At 34.1% G+C, this 16555-nt stretch overlaps 1 protein-coding gene across 3 annotated transcripts in view; it reads left to right on the top strand.

Moving 5' to 3' along the window:
- The window catches only part of LOC106643049 (DAZ-associated protein 2), a 210361-nt gene that overhangs the window by 66385 nt on the left and 127421 nt on the right, over window positions 1–16555 (top strand). For 2 of the 3 annotated variants that reach the window (XM_089597600.1, XM_089597599.1), the window contains exon 1: window positions 3073–3167. The exons of the other annotated variant lie outside the window; for it this stretch is intronic. In XM_089597600.1, the coding sequence (XP_089453726.1) occupies window positions 3104–3167 (64 nt within the window). In that variant the 5' untranslated portion in view covers window positions 3073–3103. Of the gene's footprint in view, window positions 1–3072; window positions 3168–16555 lie in introns of those variants that run through there. 3 annotated transcript variants of the gene reach the window in all.

Below are 16555 nucleotides of genomic sequence, written 5' to 3'. Positions count from 1 at the left end.
TTGTAAATAACCTTTGCCTCTTTAACACATTAATCTGGGTATCGAATACTAGCAGAAAAGATAATATTTTTCACTGATTTATACAGTACTCAAATAAATTACATAAGTTCTTACAACATAAGTTCATACATAAAATAAAGTTCTTGTAAAAAAATTTTAGATTTAAACAAAAATTAGAAAAATTTTTTCTCAACTCGAATAAGAGACTGTAAAAAAACTTTATTTCAAAAATGTAATAACATCATCAAATGTAATTTCCTATAATTTTATTTAATTTACTGTATTTTCATAATTTTAATGATAATTCTTTTTTCACCGTTTTGTTAAAAAGAAATTGTGAAATATGGTGAAGAAATATCATATAGGGTTTACTTTGCATTCTTATTAATGCACGTTAAATTAAAATAGCAAAACAAAAAAGTTTTCAAAATATTAATGTAATTTTCATTTAGTTCTATACTTTTGAAAACACGAAACTTATTTTTACAATAAATAAATTGTCATCAAGTAATGCTTCTCAATCATTTATATTATTTAAAAATTGTGTAAGTTGTCTCACTTTAGTATGCTGAAATGTAATGGGATTGAAATCTTTTCAATACTACTACACAAAGTAAATAAATACATATTTATACACATATTTAACAATTTTAAAGGTACTGTTCATGAAGATACAAGATACAATACTCATGACAGCGACAATGATAATTTTTAAGAAGTATATCGATTATTTACTGTGTTTTTGTTCTCAGACTCAAGTTTTTAAATTGTTTTTACTAAAAAAATTATAGGTACCTGCTTTACTACTCTCTTTAAACATACCTATATGTATAATCATCAAAATAAATGTCATTAATGGAAACGGTGAGTACTTATTTGTAGGAAGCGCAAGCGGTAAAAGTTGTGTAATGTATAACATATTTATTGAAGATAGTTTGCACATCACTATTCTGCCCTGAGAATGTTGTTAATACTGCTTGAAATAAAAATAAAAATAAAAATTTCTTATCACACATATTTTTAGATTCTTAAAAAAAATGGTATTCTTGTTTTATTTTAAATAAACATACATTCATGAGTTTTCCTTGAAAAAGCAGAGAAATGATATTCTGACCTTATGTACACCTTTTCAAACCATCATACATTAAACAAAAAATTTTCAGTCTATTATAGATGCATAAAATGTTCTAAGAAATAGAAACTAACAATTAGATAAGTCAGTTAATTAGAAAGAAAGATTATGGAAATACATGTGTCTAAAGCCCGATAAATCTGGGTCTAAAACTAATGTTCTAGCTAACGGTGCTAGACTTCTGATCTTATAGCGTTAGCATAAAAAGTTCTGTATACTCTTCATATTTTTTAATTATTTGAGGTTGATTATTTAACTTTTATAGTCAATAGTATCATACATTATGGGTGAAATTAACACTTTTATTTGACATACATTATATAAACGTATTGAAATTTAATCTTTAGTACTGAAGCTGTGAATTATTTGCTTTTTGCAGTGCAGAAAAACTGTAGCACTAAATAAACTTTCATAATTATTTAAAAAACTTTGTTATTCTGCTAAAACCTAATCTTTATTATTAAAAATGTAAAACAAAATGAATATTTTTTTTTTACAATTGTAATAATTCATTTTCACTAAACTATGTAAACAGAATTATTATGATTGACTTTATGAAAAATAAAATTACTTAAATTGAGTTTTACGTAAAACAACATTTAATAAGGTTTCTATGTTCTTACGAAATAATTTTGACAGGTTTTGAGAACAGTTACAAAAATATCAATTTTCTTGTGTAAATCGAACAATTTTTAAAACAAATTTTTAATGAATTCAACAAAACTACATAAAATAACATTTGATGATGTTATTATGTTTTTAAGATAATGCTTTTGTACAGTCTTTTATTCGAGTTAAGAAAAAATTTTCCTAATTTTTGTTTCAATCAAATAGTTTTAAAAAAAACTTTATTTTATGTATAAACTTGTGTTGTAAGAATTTATGTAACTTATCTGAGTACTGCATAAATAAGTGAAAAATATTATCTTCCCTGCTGGTATTCGATACCCAGATTAAAGTATCAAAGAGGAAAAGGTAATCTACAACTTTGTTGTGACACTTACAATAAATTTATTACACTTTTAAATATCGACCAATTTTCCCTTGAAATGAAAAGTATATGTGTAGTATAAGTAAAATCCATGAACGAAAAGTAGTTGTAAAATCAATTACTAGATTTATGTTGACGAACGTGTTAAGAGACACGAAACAACATAAAATGTACATTTATAAGATGTTAATTATCAATTAGGTAACCAAGGTGGTAAATATTATTCACGAAATGATGAAATAATAAACATAAATTTCAGACGTACCTCATAAAAACGTAAATTCATTTCCGAGTGTCTAATCCACTCTGGCCAAGTGGGTAAGACACTAGACTACGGTCTCTGCGGACTAGGGTCAAATACCCTAACTGGAGCAAACAGATGCTTTTTTTTTACTACTTATATTAGCTTTTCTAACAGCTTCTAAGCAGAAAAAATTTAAAATTACATGCGTTACAATTTATACTTCTTTATTTTTTAGTTGCCGAAAATCTTGCTTAATATCGGGTAGGATATCTTGTAGACTATCATGCAAGAAATCTTTCACGATATCCTATAAGATTTTGTGTAGGATATCTTGTAAGATATCATGTACGATATGTTGCACGATATGGTGCAGAAATTTTGTTACGGGATTTAACAATTGTCATTTAACTTGTCTGGTGCATATGTGAATGTCTCAAATATTTGGCAACAGAGCAGCCGCATATATATATCCACATGCGTGAGTGTGTGTAGCAAATGTATGACGACTATGACGAGCTGAATAGCTGATCGACACTGTTGCCATATCTCAGCAGAACGTAATAATGGGCCTTTTATACATTTGAGTGTTATGCGTGTTTTGAATGCACTAACAGATGATGCATTGTAGATAGGCCTGTGGATGATAGACTCTACCTTAATCGACCTCCGAAGATCAACAGCACAGGCAAAACGGCGAGACTTTAACGGTCATCAATCCAAGTACTAACCGCACCATATGCTGCTTAACCTTGGGCATCGACGAAACTGCAACTCTACTGCTGCACCACCACGACCACTACGTGTATTCTTTAACATTGAAGAGTTTCTTGAGTTCAAATTTCAGCGTACCCCACATCCTTAACAAAATTTTGTTCTTTCCATGATGGTATTGGTATGCTTAGGCACGCGCGTGCTAGTTTCTGTGCCTCTACACATACTTTGCAAATGCCCTTCTTAGTCGCATTTGTTACACTTACAATTTTTAAATTTGCACTTATTCGCAAAGTGTCCCCTGTAACCACAACAATAACAAACCTTGGGCGCGTTGCCCGTTGATTCCTTGGGTGACTCTGTTTTCATCGATTTCTTGGAAACGAAATTGCATGAATCAGCGCTTCCTTGACTGTATGTGCGCCACATCTCTCACCACTGCCTTGACTGCTGTTTCCATCTTTCACGTGTTGGTGCGTTAGTTGCTTTTTCCTAAGAGTCTCTTTTTAACGTTTCCACTCGCGATACCCCAGACAAGTTAATCGTGGAAGTGATTGTCCAAACTGGCCCCAAAATCGCAGTAGGTTGCTGCACTTTTTAGTCTCACCACATACGATTTACCATCTTGACCATAGGATTGTTTACACTCCTTGAACTTAAAGCGTTCTATTATCACGCTCGGCGCCGGTTGGAGGTGGTTTTTGATGGTGGCGCGTAATTAATCTAATGACTTCGTTGCCGGCAGCTCCGGCGAACAAAGGCTCCTCAAAAGTACGTATGCCTGGTTTTTAAATAACGTTAAACTGAAAGAAAAATATAATAAAAATTACTGCGCTGGAATGGTAATCTGGTATCATTCCGCCGACTAGGGACTTTTTACTCTGGCCAACCTAGTTTTTACCATTCCGGGCAGTAATTTCTATTGTACAAACACTAAAAATTATTGTTCTAACAGTAAAAAGTCTTTTTCTAACTGGGCTTTTACTGCTTTATTTTCTTTTTTAGGCGTCGCAACGGATTCGGCGAATAAACTCCACTCGGATGGGTTGAGCTTTTCCATCGGTTTTGAGTTCCACGTCATGTTACTCGTGTTTGTAGTTGACTTTCTGACCAAACTATAACTGTCCTTATGCTACTCGTATTTTATCCTCGTCACCAATGTAATAAATGATAGTAATGACTTGTAATTATTCTTTATTATTATTAGCACCGGCACAATCAAGAGGTATGTTACTGATGAACATTCACAAAGATCTGAGACGCAGCTCAGGTGACTGTAGTGATTCGAGCCGCTGGCAGCTCACGTCGCTCACGCACACGTACACACGTTGCAGCCTACGCGCATGTACATTACACATGTGTGACTGAATCTTTGTTTAGTTTAAGTAAAAATTTAGACGCGTGAAATGAGTGCTGAACAGTCTTATCGTAAGAAGAGTGTACGAAGAGACGAGCCCTTGTGAGCCTTCACCTACAGAGAGAATTAGGCAGTTACTGTAAATGTACTTTACTTATACCATGATGTCACTCTCACAATTTTAATAGTTAGATAGCTGCCTATTTATTTTTGTGACAAGTGTTGAGGAAAGGGAAGAATTAAAAAGACAGTATCTCATTGACAGGTTTGGAAAATTTCTGCTAGCTCAATATGCTAGCAGATCACAGCTCCCAGATTTTCAGAAGTTCGCCGCATGCGCAGTGCGCAATCACCCTCTCTCCATAGAGCAAGCTGCCTTTTGTACGCTTGGTACATGCGACGAGTCGTCACTATAGACAATTTCAACAAAGCAAAATAAAAAATTTTTTTTATTAAAAAAATGCTTGTAGGTCTTTTTTCTTTTTTTTTGAAGTGAAAACTTCTTATGGCGTGTTGGGCACTTTTGAGGTTGAGCATTTTCAGCCGTTCTCGTGACAGACAAGATTTTACACAGATATACTCCGCGTGTATTCTTATAATATATGTATACTATACGCGCTCTTTGCATGAGCATTCGTTCGTGCTCTCGCGACAGACGAGATAACATACCTATATGTATACTCCGAGTGTATAGGGTATGCGAGAGCACTGCATGCTATACGCAGCAGCAGCGAGTGCAGCGTTGGTCTGAGCATTATTCCACAATCACAGTTCATGCTTGATCGCACATAGCGCCGCTGCCTGGATCTCACCGCAAACTACTTGGCGCGAGAATTCAAATTCAAAATCGTATGATTTTTTCAGCAGACAGTAGGCGCGCAGAAATTCAAATTCGAAAGAAATCTTTGTATGTATTGGCTAATTAATGCCTAAAAATATTGGATAATGTTGTATGATTATAGAGATCAAGAGGTCGTCTATAAGAGAGAAAAAAGGTATTTCGCGCCGAGAGCACGCCAGGACTCATCAATAAGGCTGATGACGTGCTCCCTGCCTTAGACACAGAAGAGGTGTGGGCTTTGAGTGACTCGATCGCGCTTATATATGAATCGTGCGAGAATTTCGCCGCTTGACGGGAGCAAATATCAGGGGCTTGGCCACCTGGCGAGTAGAGCCTGAAGCGCGAGAGATGTGAGACGCCACATGATTATATACATAAATAGTATACCAAGAATTCTTTCGAATTTGAATTTCCGCGCCTACTGTCTGTTAAAAAAATCATACGATTTTGAATTCAAATTCTCGCCCGAAGTAGTTCTCGGTGGGATCCAGTCAGCGGCGCTATGTGCGATCAAGCATGAATTGTGAGCGTAGAATAATGCTCAGACCAACGCTGATACGCAGTCTTTGCATGGGCATTCGTTCGTGCCCTCGCGACAGACGAGATTGAGAGTTTTTTATATTTTGTTTATAAATGAATATTAAACGGAAAATTTATTTATTTATTAAAATATTTCATTTGACTTGTGTTGCTGCTATGGTATTGTGTTAAAAAAATTGATAAATTTTGTATTTACTATCTACTAATATTTACTTATTTAAATAAAACCACTTCCTTCGAATATAGTTTCTATATTATTATACTCCATGTCTATTCAAAAAGTGCCCACATTGCTTTGATAAACTTGATTTTTTATGTACAATTTCTCATGTCACGAGCGCACCTAAAAATGCTCACCCAAAAAAGTGCCCAACGCGCCATAAGTTCAAGTTTTCACTTCTGCCTGCACTCCCGGAGTGCTACTTGTACTTGGTTTTTTTTATGTACGTTACACATAAAGTGTCATGACACGTTTATGTCATTATGTAAGCTCATGTATAACGTTTCAATACTGAGACATAATTTTTAAAAATATGTATAACGTACATTAAAAAAAAAAAAATGGGTCGTGGGACCCACGATACAAGTGAAACTTCAAGTATCAAATGTTGAACTGATTCTATACAGAAAATTATATGAGGATCAATCATATATGTTACTGCTACGAGTTAAGATCGACCTACAACTTCATAAAGATAGACCGAAAATACGAATTTGAGGTTATGTAATCATAACAAATGACACCTTAATTTGTGCGTCTCAATAACTCATATGTCAGAAAAGTACAACTTAAATACGAATTTGAGGTTATTTAATAACAAATAATACCCCATCACACACACACACACATGTACGTAAAAATTTGAGCATGTAGTAGCAAGGGGGATGAGTCAGGGAGAGAGAGAGCAGCTGGAGTTGGAGTAGTAGGGATGACAGTTAGTATAGCATGTGGTGGCAAGGGGGACGCGGAGAGAGAGAGAGAGTGGCTGGATTGGTGGGGGGCTCAGAAATTTCGTGTCACTCGAAAAAATTCACAACGTGCCATAAGAAGTTTCACTTAAAAAAAAAAAAAAAAAAAAAACTACAAGCATTTTTTTAATTAAAAAAGAAATTTTATTATTTTGCTTTGTTGAAATTGTCCATAGTGACAACTCGTCGCATAAACCAAGCGTACAAAAGGCAACAAACCAACAAAATATTTTTTTAATACAAAAACCTAACGTATAAAAATTGTGCAGATGGAAAAAAAAAAAAAGTTTGGCTGGGGCAAAAGACTTAGCCCTCGCGGCTATCGTCGAAAGTACTCTTACTTGACAAGAAGTCACATTCAAGTTGTAAGAAGTGGGCGGGGCTTAGGTTAAAGGTCTGGGTAGGGGGCTCTCCCGCTCCAGCTTGCTCTATGGAGAGAGGGTGATTGCGCACTGCGCATGCGGCGAACTCCCGAAAATCTGGGAGCCTTGTAGCAGATATATATAATCCTGAACATACTATGTGCAAAATTTAAGCCACGCAAGTAGTCAAGAAGTATAACCATGTAGGGAATATTAAGAGAATACCAATACTATTATTTTATGCTTAGCAGAAGTTATCTTTACTTCTAATGAAAACACATCGGCATTTCTCTACCATATGGTTGGTTTCGTATTACATAATCTGCATCTAACGCTATACTCATCTTAATAGCCTCACGGATGTCCACGGGGTTCGTTTATATATCAGTCTTAAATCTTAAAAACGTATTTGAGTAAAGTACGCAAGAGTGAGATACATAATATATAAGCGTACTAGTATACTAGTTATCCTCTCATGCTATTGTAAACTCAAATTCTTCAATTTAGTAAACTGGTACAGAACCTTCCTCTGAGAAAAGAGCAACATGCTATAATCATTATAAGAATGCTATTGAAAATCTTAAATCATTTTAACATTTCAGTGTGCTTCATTATTTATTCATTTGTTTTAGTGTATCCACAGTATTAGATATAACAGTTAAAGTAAGTCTGTCATTTCTAATGCATTTAAAAAAATATATTTTTATTACCATTCAACATCCTCATACATGTACTGTTTTGGTGTGTATTGCTGTGTTACTTTGCAAATATTTGCTATTGTCATTAGAGAATAAAAACAACCTAAGATTTATTGTGACTCATTTACTTATACAGCAATGAAGACCAACATTTTACATATCTTATGGAAACTATTGTGCACATTTCTGAACATAGAAATACGCATATAATAAAGAATAATTTTCAAAAGATGTTCGATTAGTCAAGAATAGTACGATCGACCCATTCGGTGCACGGTTATACATTCAGGCCACTTCTTGTACTTTTTCTTGTAGTGAAGTCTCGTAAAATACATTATATTGGATTGAAAACTATAATTGTTTAATGGACCCTTGAACTATAAAAATTTCAAAAGAAAATACTCTGCAAAACTATAAAATATAATCAGTAACGGTTAACAAAATTTGTACTTCTAATGTTTTCTGTCGATCATAGGTCAAAAACGGGCTTTTGGTCATGGAAATAAACGTAAATCAATCTCTTGGTGCTATAAAAAATATTAAAATTCGTTCGTAAATCTCGTACATTAAGAGTTAAGTCTAGTGGGAAAATTATTGGTTTACATAAACTATGACATGCTGACAATCCAAAAGACGTTCTACAGCACCGTAGTTAAGGCAATGACGCCTAATTTTAGTGTCAAGAAAAAAACCAGATGACACTTAGTATTTGGGTTCTAGAGGCAGTTTGGAAACGTTTTTGTCATTGCGCAATAACCACAAAATCGGAGGAATCGAAAATAGAGGGAGGGGGGTGTTAAAAGGTGAAAAAAATCGTTAGTGACTGAATGAAAATGTGGTAGCATTTTAGTACACATACCAACTAATGTTTCAAAAAATCGTCATCTGAAATCTACGGGTGGTTTGCGCATACCGATTTTTTGAATAAGAGAAAGAAAAATCGCGCCGAAACCAGTTGGAACTTAATGTAAATGTTGTTTTTTTTGCAGATAACACAAAAAACACTTTCATCCGTTTTTTTAAGGCAGTTTATAGGAAATTTGAGCTTATAGTTCAATTTTTAACGTCATTTTCGTTAAAAATCGTTAAAAAAATTGTTAACATTGTTTAAAACAGATGACGTCTTTTAAACATGTTCTTAGGAGATCCAACTAGTACATTTTTCAATGTCATCCGTTTTTATTATGTTTCACCCCATTTTCCAACCTCTATAGAGGGTGACATTATTGAACGTCTTTCGTACATTGAGATATTATAGCATGTATATCTATAGAGCGCACGGTGGCTCGGTCGGCTAGGTCGTGGATTGGCACGCAGGAGACCGTGGTTCGATTCCCGGCCATAGTGCGACTTTTTTGGGCAAGTACCGCTGTGATTTTTCACATGTGCTTTTTCACCACGCAATGCTCCTCGAGGAGGGTTTTATGCGACCTTCTCGCAGCAAAATTTGCCTTATTTCCCCCTACCCCCCTCCCAGTAATAGGAGGCCTCCTATCCCTTTCCTTGTCCCTTACCCAAGTGCTAAGTGCCCATAGTAGTGCCCTTATTAAAGGAGCCGGACGTAGAGCGCTATAATATATATATATATATACAATATCTCTATGCTTTCGTATTCTTTCAAAACTGCTTGTAACCTCGCTTTTACGCTTAATATCACACGAAAATAGGTAAGTTAGAGTAGAAATGTCAGTTAGCATGAATTGGTAGATATTTAAGGCCAATTGCAATATTCAGTTTTATGTGCGGTCCTTTATTTATGGGGTGAATATTCGGAATGTTTCGACATAATTCACTCTATTGCTATCAATCTTGTTCTGCATTATATTATATCCACTCAACGATCAAAAAAACAACATTTTTCTGCTGCACGGAGGTATTTGGTAATTTTTAAAAAACTTCACAATCAAAATATGTCTATCGTAGCTAATTTATGAAATAAACAGATTTTTGGAGACGTAATCAGTTTATCTTATTCTCCGTATAAACTCGATAAACGATACGCAATTTTAACAATCTTATTTAAGGTGGCTCCTCACTCAATCAAAACACTGGAGTATTCAATGATATTTTAAAGGATGATTCTTGAAGGTGCAAGGAGTCTTTTCCCAAAATTTGAGACCTCGTTACCACCAAAATTGTTGAAAAAAACTAACTGGAAAATAGACTCTGTAACACAGCCTCTTATGGAGGGTCGTCAAATTAGTGGCGCAGGTTGTATGATATCTCAGCAAAGATACTGGAGTTCTCAATAGAAAACTATGTAGCAGGTAGAAGAAATCAGAATCTTTCCAACGACATTCAGGTACTTGGACATTACCATGGGTTTTATAGGATATTTTGTGAAAATAGTAGATAACTGTGCAAGTCACGGAACAGATGAAAAGTGTGGGGCGTCTGCTACACCTAAGAGCGGTAGCCCGCGTAGTTTGAATTGGTCAGAAAGTTGTACGTAAAATGAATAGGAGTTGTGGGGAATCGCAATTATAATAAAAATAAATGAGACGCCTAACTAAGAAAATAATTTAATGCGGGGCTGATTTAGGTACTTTTTTGACTAATAGATAAAATTAATCGAATATATCACGATAAAGTTAGGACACCGTTGTATTTAGTCATCACTAATAAATAACTTGTAGATTTTTTCTAAAGTTTTTTTGTCTTTGGTCACCCGTGACTTATTATTAACATTTTCAGAGAGTAAAATGCGGAGACCCTCATTACCGCTTGTGCTGAATTCTTCTTGTAAAACTGTATTAGTAATACCAGTTTCTGCCATTTTGTTTATTATTCTTGAAGACAAGTTGTCTTTGTACAGTAATAAAGTACCTTTATTCTGTACTTTAAGTACTTGTCTTTTTTGTTAGGTACTTATGGTCAGCTTATTTTTATTTACATATAAGGGTTATGTTGTCAGATTCGTATACATACGTCTGCTTGGGTCACTGTATTGTACGATATAGGTCAACGGTGTGGATGTGACTAAACTTTTTTTGAAGGGATTATAGGTACCTATCCATTTTTAGTCAAGAACTTCCACAGCCAATGAAAAGCTGTGTTGCAGTTTGCTTACTCTTCTTGTGGGATTTATAGTGAGGATCCACCTTAAACTTGTTTTACTTTCATTGTATATGACAGCATGTACATCAATATAATCTGTAATACACTTCAATTTTATATTATAAAAAAGTAATTGAGTTCTTTACATGATTTCTATATAATTGTTTTTTTTCTGCAATAGTCGTGTGGAATGATTCAAAAAAAAGATGTAACAATTACCTCGTACAGCAGAAAAATATTATTTTTCTAACCGTTGAATGTATAGAATGTAATGCAGAACATGAATAATAGCAATAGAGTGAAGCATTTGAAAACATTCCTAAATATCAATGCCGTAATAAATAAAGGGTGGCACATGGCCATTTCATGAAATTGCTTCTTAAATTTTTTCATTTTAACATTTAAATTGAAAATTTTGGACACACATTTTTCAAAGATCAATCCAAATAGGAAATGTTAAAATATTATTGATTCTAGACAACTTTAAACATAATTTTATTAATCGAATTTGTGACTTTGAGATTAGAATCATTATTTGAAACATCCTCTAACTATTTAAGTTTTGATAAAATTTGTGAAAAACCAAAAAATCCTCAAAATGTCCGTAAATTTTTGGAGCCTGATTCATTTATTAATTTTTGAGTACTAATGAGTTATAAGTAACTTTGAGATAAGCGCTCAAAATTGTTGTTATAGATAGGATGTCTTGCTGGAACCTTTCTAATCTTAATACAATTTGACAACATGTTTATGGTTAGGATAGTCATTAGTATCGGTTCAGCTAATGTGTATCCAACATTTTCTTCTGAATAGGTCTTCCCAAAAATGCTACATAAAAATGATAAAAAACTAAGTATGCATGCGTGCAAATTGCTCTTAAACGTTGCGTATTATCAAATCCTCTAGAAACTCTAGCGTGATTGACTCATATGTACATGCATAGAGCTTGAAAGAAATTAAGACTGCAGATGTTGTACACAATTTTATAATAAAATATAAAGTCACTAAACGTAGAGTGTAATCAGCTACTTTTGATTATCTATTGTTAAATTTATCAATTGTAGATTGCCCTGCCATTAAAACACCACTGACTTTGACTAATTGTAAGTCTCCAGTCACTACTGAGAAGTAGTTTCACCATAGAAATGGTTTTAGAAAAGAACTAGCGTAAGTATCTGTTCCAATTCAAAAGATTGTCTTTAAAGTCTCTAAATTATTCTTGTCAAAAGATCACAGTGGTGCATTGCAGGTGCTACCAATTTGTTTCATTGCTATGGTGATACAAATTAATACTACCCTAAATTATTCAGTGCACATTGAGCCACGTGTGTGGCCGCTTTTACACGTCAATCTAACGTTGCAAGATCTTGCAAGGATTAAACAAAATGAGTAACGATTAATTAATGATTGAATTTATTAAACAAAATTGTGATTAAATTACAATATCTTTATTAAATCATACGGTTTTCATATTTACATAAAAAATAACAAAATTAACTTAATCTTGACATTTCAAACTTACAATAAAAGAAAAATTTTGATTGTTCACCGAGTAAATTTTGTTTTCAATATTAGATTACAAATTTGTTTCGAAGTTGTGAAAAAAATTTAAAAAACAATGGTTCGCAGGACCCGTGGAAGAAGCGAAGCTTCGAGAAGGTTTTTATAAAAAAAGTATTTTTGCAAGTTTCGTAATTTTTTGTTAATTTAACATTATTTTATTTAAAAAATAGAAAATTTATTATTGCTTATTTATTATTTTATATTTATAAAAATTTGTCGCACGTAATTTCGCTGTCTTCTTTTCCGTATTTTCAGTATTATACTTATAGATTTCTGCGCCATTTGGGAACGTTACGTTTACACGTTTTACCCACCTGAAAAATGGATGACACAATTCCATGTGTAATTACTTTGGGAAAGCCATATGGCATTCCATATGTATTTAAATTTGGCTTTACATAAGAGGTTTCGGATTGGTGATGCCATATTATGTCGCCGTATGGAGAAGCACTTAAAATAAAAACCAAAAAAAAGATTAAAAAATTTTTTACTTTAAGTAACTGCAGAATACTCTAATCTACTATACTTTTAAGTTTCAAGCAGTTTTGTTATCATTTGCATAAACAGGGAAACGTCCTTAACAACCTAGTTAATATATTTTCTGGCAAGTAACTACGTTACCAATATCTCGAATAACAGGGATAAGCATACCAAAATACTAACCTAATAAGTGGTTCTTAAAGGGATTTTAAAAATCATTTTTATGTTTAAATCTGTAAAAAGTGTTTTAACATAGGTTGAAACCTTACACGATTACTTCTTGAATAGTTTTTTATCATTCCTGTAAGCTTTATTGACATGTATTACTTGTATCACAGTTTTTAATGCAGATTCCTCACCCGTCTCATAAAATTCTATGTTAAACACGCTTTTTTATTCGTGTTATTTCTTAATATTTAATATTATAATACATGCTAAGAAACATAAGTGGATTCAGAATAGTCTTAATATTATTTTTTTCAATTTTCATAAGATTCTGTTGTTATTTTATAGAAGTAGGCATCGTCCTTAACTAGCAAAAAATTTGTAAGTATGTCATGCTTTAAAAATAACTAGAGTCAATGAGGATAATCAAAGTGTTTTTAATGTAAGTATTTTTCAAAATGATCATAGTTCTATCCACTATTACATACTAAATCATTTTGATAATTTCTTCAACCAATAGCTGTTTTCTTTAAATTTTAAAAAGTTTTAAAAATTCTATGGAGAATTATTCTGTAAATTGCACTTATGTAGGTATATACAATTACTATATATATATAGACAAACTTGGATGTGTAGGTAGGGTCAAGCTCTTCCTCCGTAACATCACGCCACCATCTAACACAACGCGTTTGCCAGTGTTTATCGACATTTTATTTTTAATATACTTATATGTTATTTTTAAATTTTTTACTTCACCTGTTTTATTTTCGAGTTTCTTGTCTAATTTCACTTGTAAATTTTCATACCGTCCGGTGACGCCAAAAGAAAAAAAGATGTGGAATCTGCTTTGTTTGGGGGCAAATGGATAAACCACTCGATTCAGCATGTTTCGTCCCAGAGATGTTGGTAGACTTGTCAGTAAGGCATATCTAACAGCTTCTGTCTTAGACACCTGCGCTGGGTGCTCTGGCTCGTCTTAGAGGTCCTATATATACTAACCATCGTCAACTCCTGCCACTTACGGGCAAGCTAGTTTATACGTACTAGACGACTAGCGGATGGTTATAGAAGGACAACCTAGTATTTTATAGTCCCCACAAAGAGAGCGTGCACGCGTCTGTTACCATATAATATTTATGCTAAAATCTGTCTAACGCGAAAGCATGCGGTGGTGGGGAGAGAAACAGGAACGAAGGGGGCAACAAAAAGTGTGACGCTTTCCCCTATTTTCGTCAAAGGAGGGCCATACATAAGAAACTTCGATTCAAAAAAATTTTTTGTAAGACCCGTTTTTTCAACTTATACAAAATTAAGTACGAGGTGCAACACCATTTAGAAGTGAAAGAACGCATAACATAACGACTTGAAAAACCTTTAAAAAAATGCTACTGAAGAGGGTTTCTAGAAAACAATTTCTTGGTTTAGTAATTTTCCTAAAGAGGCTAGTGTCATAGTACTTTTTTTCGCAAATAGTACACGGAGGGAGAAATTATGGAGCAAACGCATGGTGTCCATTCAAATGCCCCCCTTTCTTGGATCTATGTGATTGGCTCATGACGTGTGTGCTTTCAACACACGTAAGTTATAGCCCACAAGCAAAAGCGCTAACCTTGGAGCAAACGCATGAAAGCGCTTGCTTTTTTTCCATCTTGGAAATGCGTTTTCGGAAGAGAGGGGATACCGTCCTATAGCAGTCAGTATAGGTACATATACACTTATAGTCTACTACACACTACAGCTGACGGTACACTGAGAAAAATATTATAAAAATGATTGTACTGGAATAAAATCTGGTTCTGTTCGGTCGTCTAGAGACTTTCAACTATTGGAATAATAATTTTTAGTGTTTAGAACAGTAATTTTTGTTGTCATTATAATGATTTTTACTGTTTGTACAATAGAAATTACTATCCAGAATGGTAAAAATTAAGTTGGCCAAAGTAGAAAGTCCTTAGACGGTGGAATGACACCAGATTACCATTCCAGCACAGTATTTTTTATTATTTTTTTTTCTTAGTGTAGGATGGTCCGAAAATGCATAGGCCCGATGGGAAAAAGCCAGTGCCTTCATGCGTTTGCTCAGTAGTTAGCACTTATTTTTGTGGGTTATAGCTTACATGCGTTGAAAGCACACACGTCATGAGCCAATCGCATAGGTTTAAAAAAGGGAGGGCATGTCCATCGCCACTATGTGTTTGCTCCATGATTTTTCCCTCCATGTAGTTTTCGTTGAATAAGTGACGTCGTCAGTTGGGCTAGTTTGTGGCCTGAGAGATCTATAAAGCAGGACACGAGGGACGTTAGATAGCCATGGAGTAATGGTGCTTATGTGGTGAATCCTATTGTTCCTACCAACGGCACACTAGCCTCTCAATAACGGTAGAAAAAATACTTTTTCCGCCCTCGGGTGGTTTTGGGAGGCTGGTACTTCCTCGGGAAAAAAAGCAGTTTTCCGATACTCGTTCGGAAAGTCTCCTTTACGATCCTTGTTACGGACCTCGCCTTCGGCTCGGGCCGCAAACCTCTCGGTTTGCAAACAAAGACTTTTCAAACTCGTAGGAAAACTACTATTTCCGACCTTGGGCGTTTTTGAGGGACAGGTGTGCCCTCGGTAGGAAAAATAAGATTCGCTACATAAGTGCCATTACTCTACGGCTACCTTACGTCCCTTGCTTCACAGGTCCCTCGGGCCGCAAAACAGCCTTAGAGACGGCAGCACTAGACTTATTCGACGAAAACTACTATTTCGTCCATGAGGCGAAGTACCTTGCGCCCTAAAGCAAAAAGTAATTGATGGGTGGCAAGTGTACATACGGGCGCAAAGTTGCATTTTCCGCCCTTGATACGAAAATATGTCGCTCTCATCTCGGGCACAAAAATACAAAAACCCTGCCCTTCGGGCGCGTAAGTTGTACTTTGTGCCCTAGGTAAAAAATATACTATTTTGTCCGTTTTAAGTTAATAAAATTATAAAAATTGTTTTACAAAAGATATTGATATGAAGAACGAAAGCCGTAAACTTTAGGGTATAAAAAAAATTTTTTGAACAAGGAAATGAGCTTTATCACTTACTTAAAGTGTCAAGATCCAAAATATATGCTTCATAGCAACATAAAAATACTATAAAAATAACTTTCTAAGGAGATAATTTTTACATCTTGTTTATTTAATGAAACTAACTTAAAAGATTTTTGAAATTATATTTTAACTAAACAACGAAACTTTAAAGACAGATAATCCTGCAGAATCATGGCAGAAATAATTTTATAAAAATCTGAAATTGTTGTTTTACTTTACGAGAAACAAAAATAAAACCTTTGCTTGGGCTAGAATTGCATTCTTTTAACTTTTAATAAGTGCGACCATGATAGAACGTTGTATTTAGTATCAAATTCAGCAATAAGTGTAACCGTATTAAAAAATCAGAATATAAAAAAGTCAAAAG

Source organism: Copidosoma floridanum, unplaced genomic scaffold, assembly GCF_036245765.1.
Source record: "Copidosoma floridanum isolate Cflo_tuat_1 unplaced genomic scaffold, Cflo_Japanese_pri ptg000034l, whole genome shotgun sequence".
NCBI classification, from domain to species: Eukaryota; Metazoa; Arthropoda; class Insecta; order Hymenoptera; family Encyrtidae; genus Copidosoma; species Copidosoma floridanum.
This window is presented reverse-complemented; position numbering and strand designations above follow the sequence as displayed.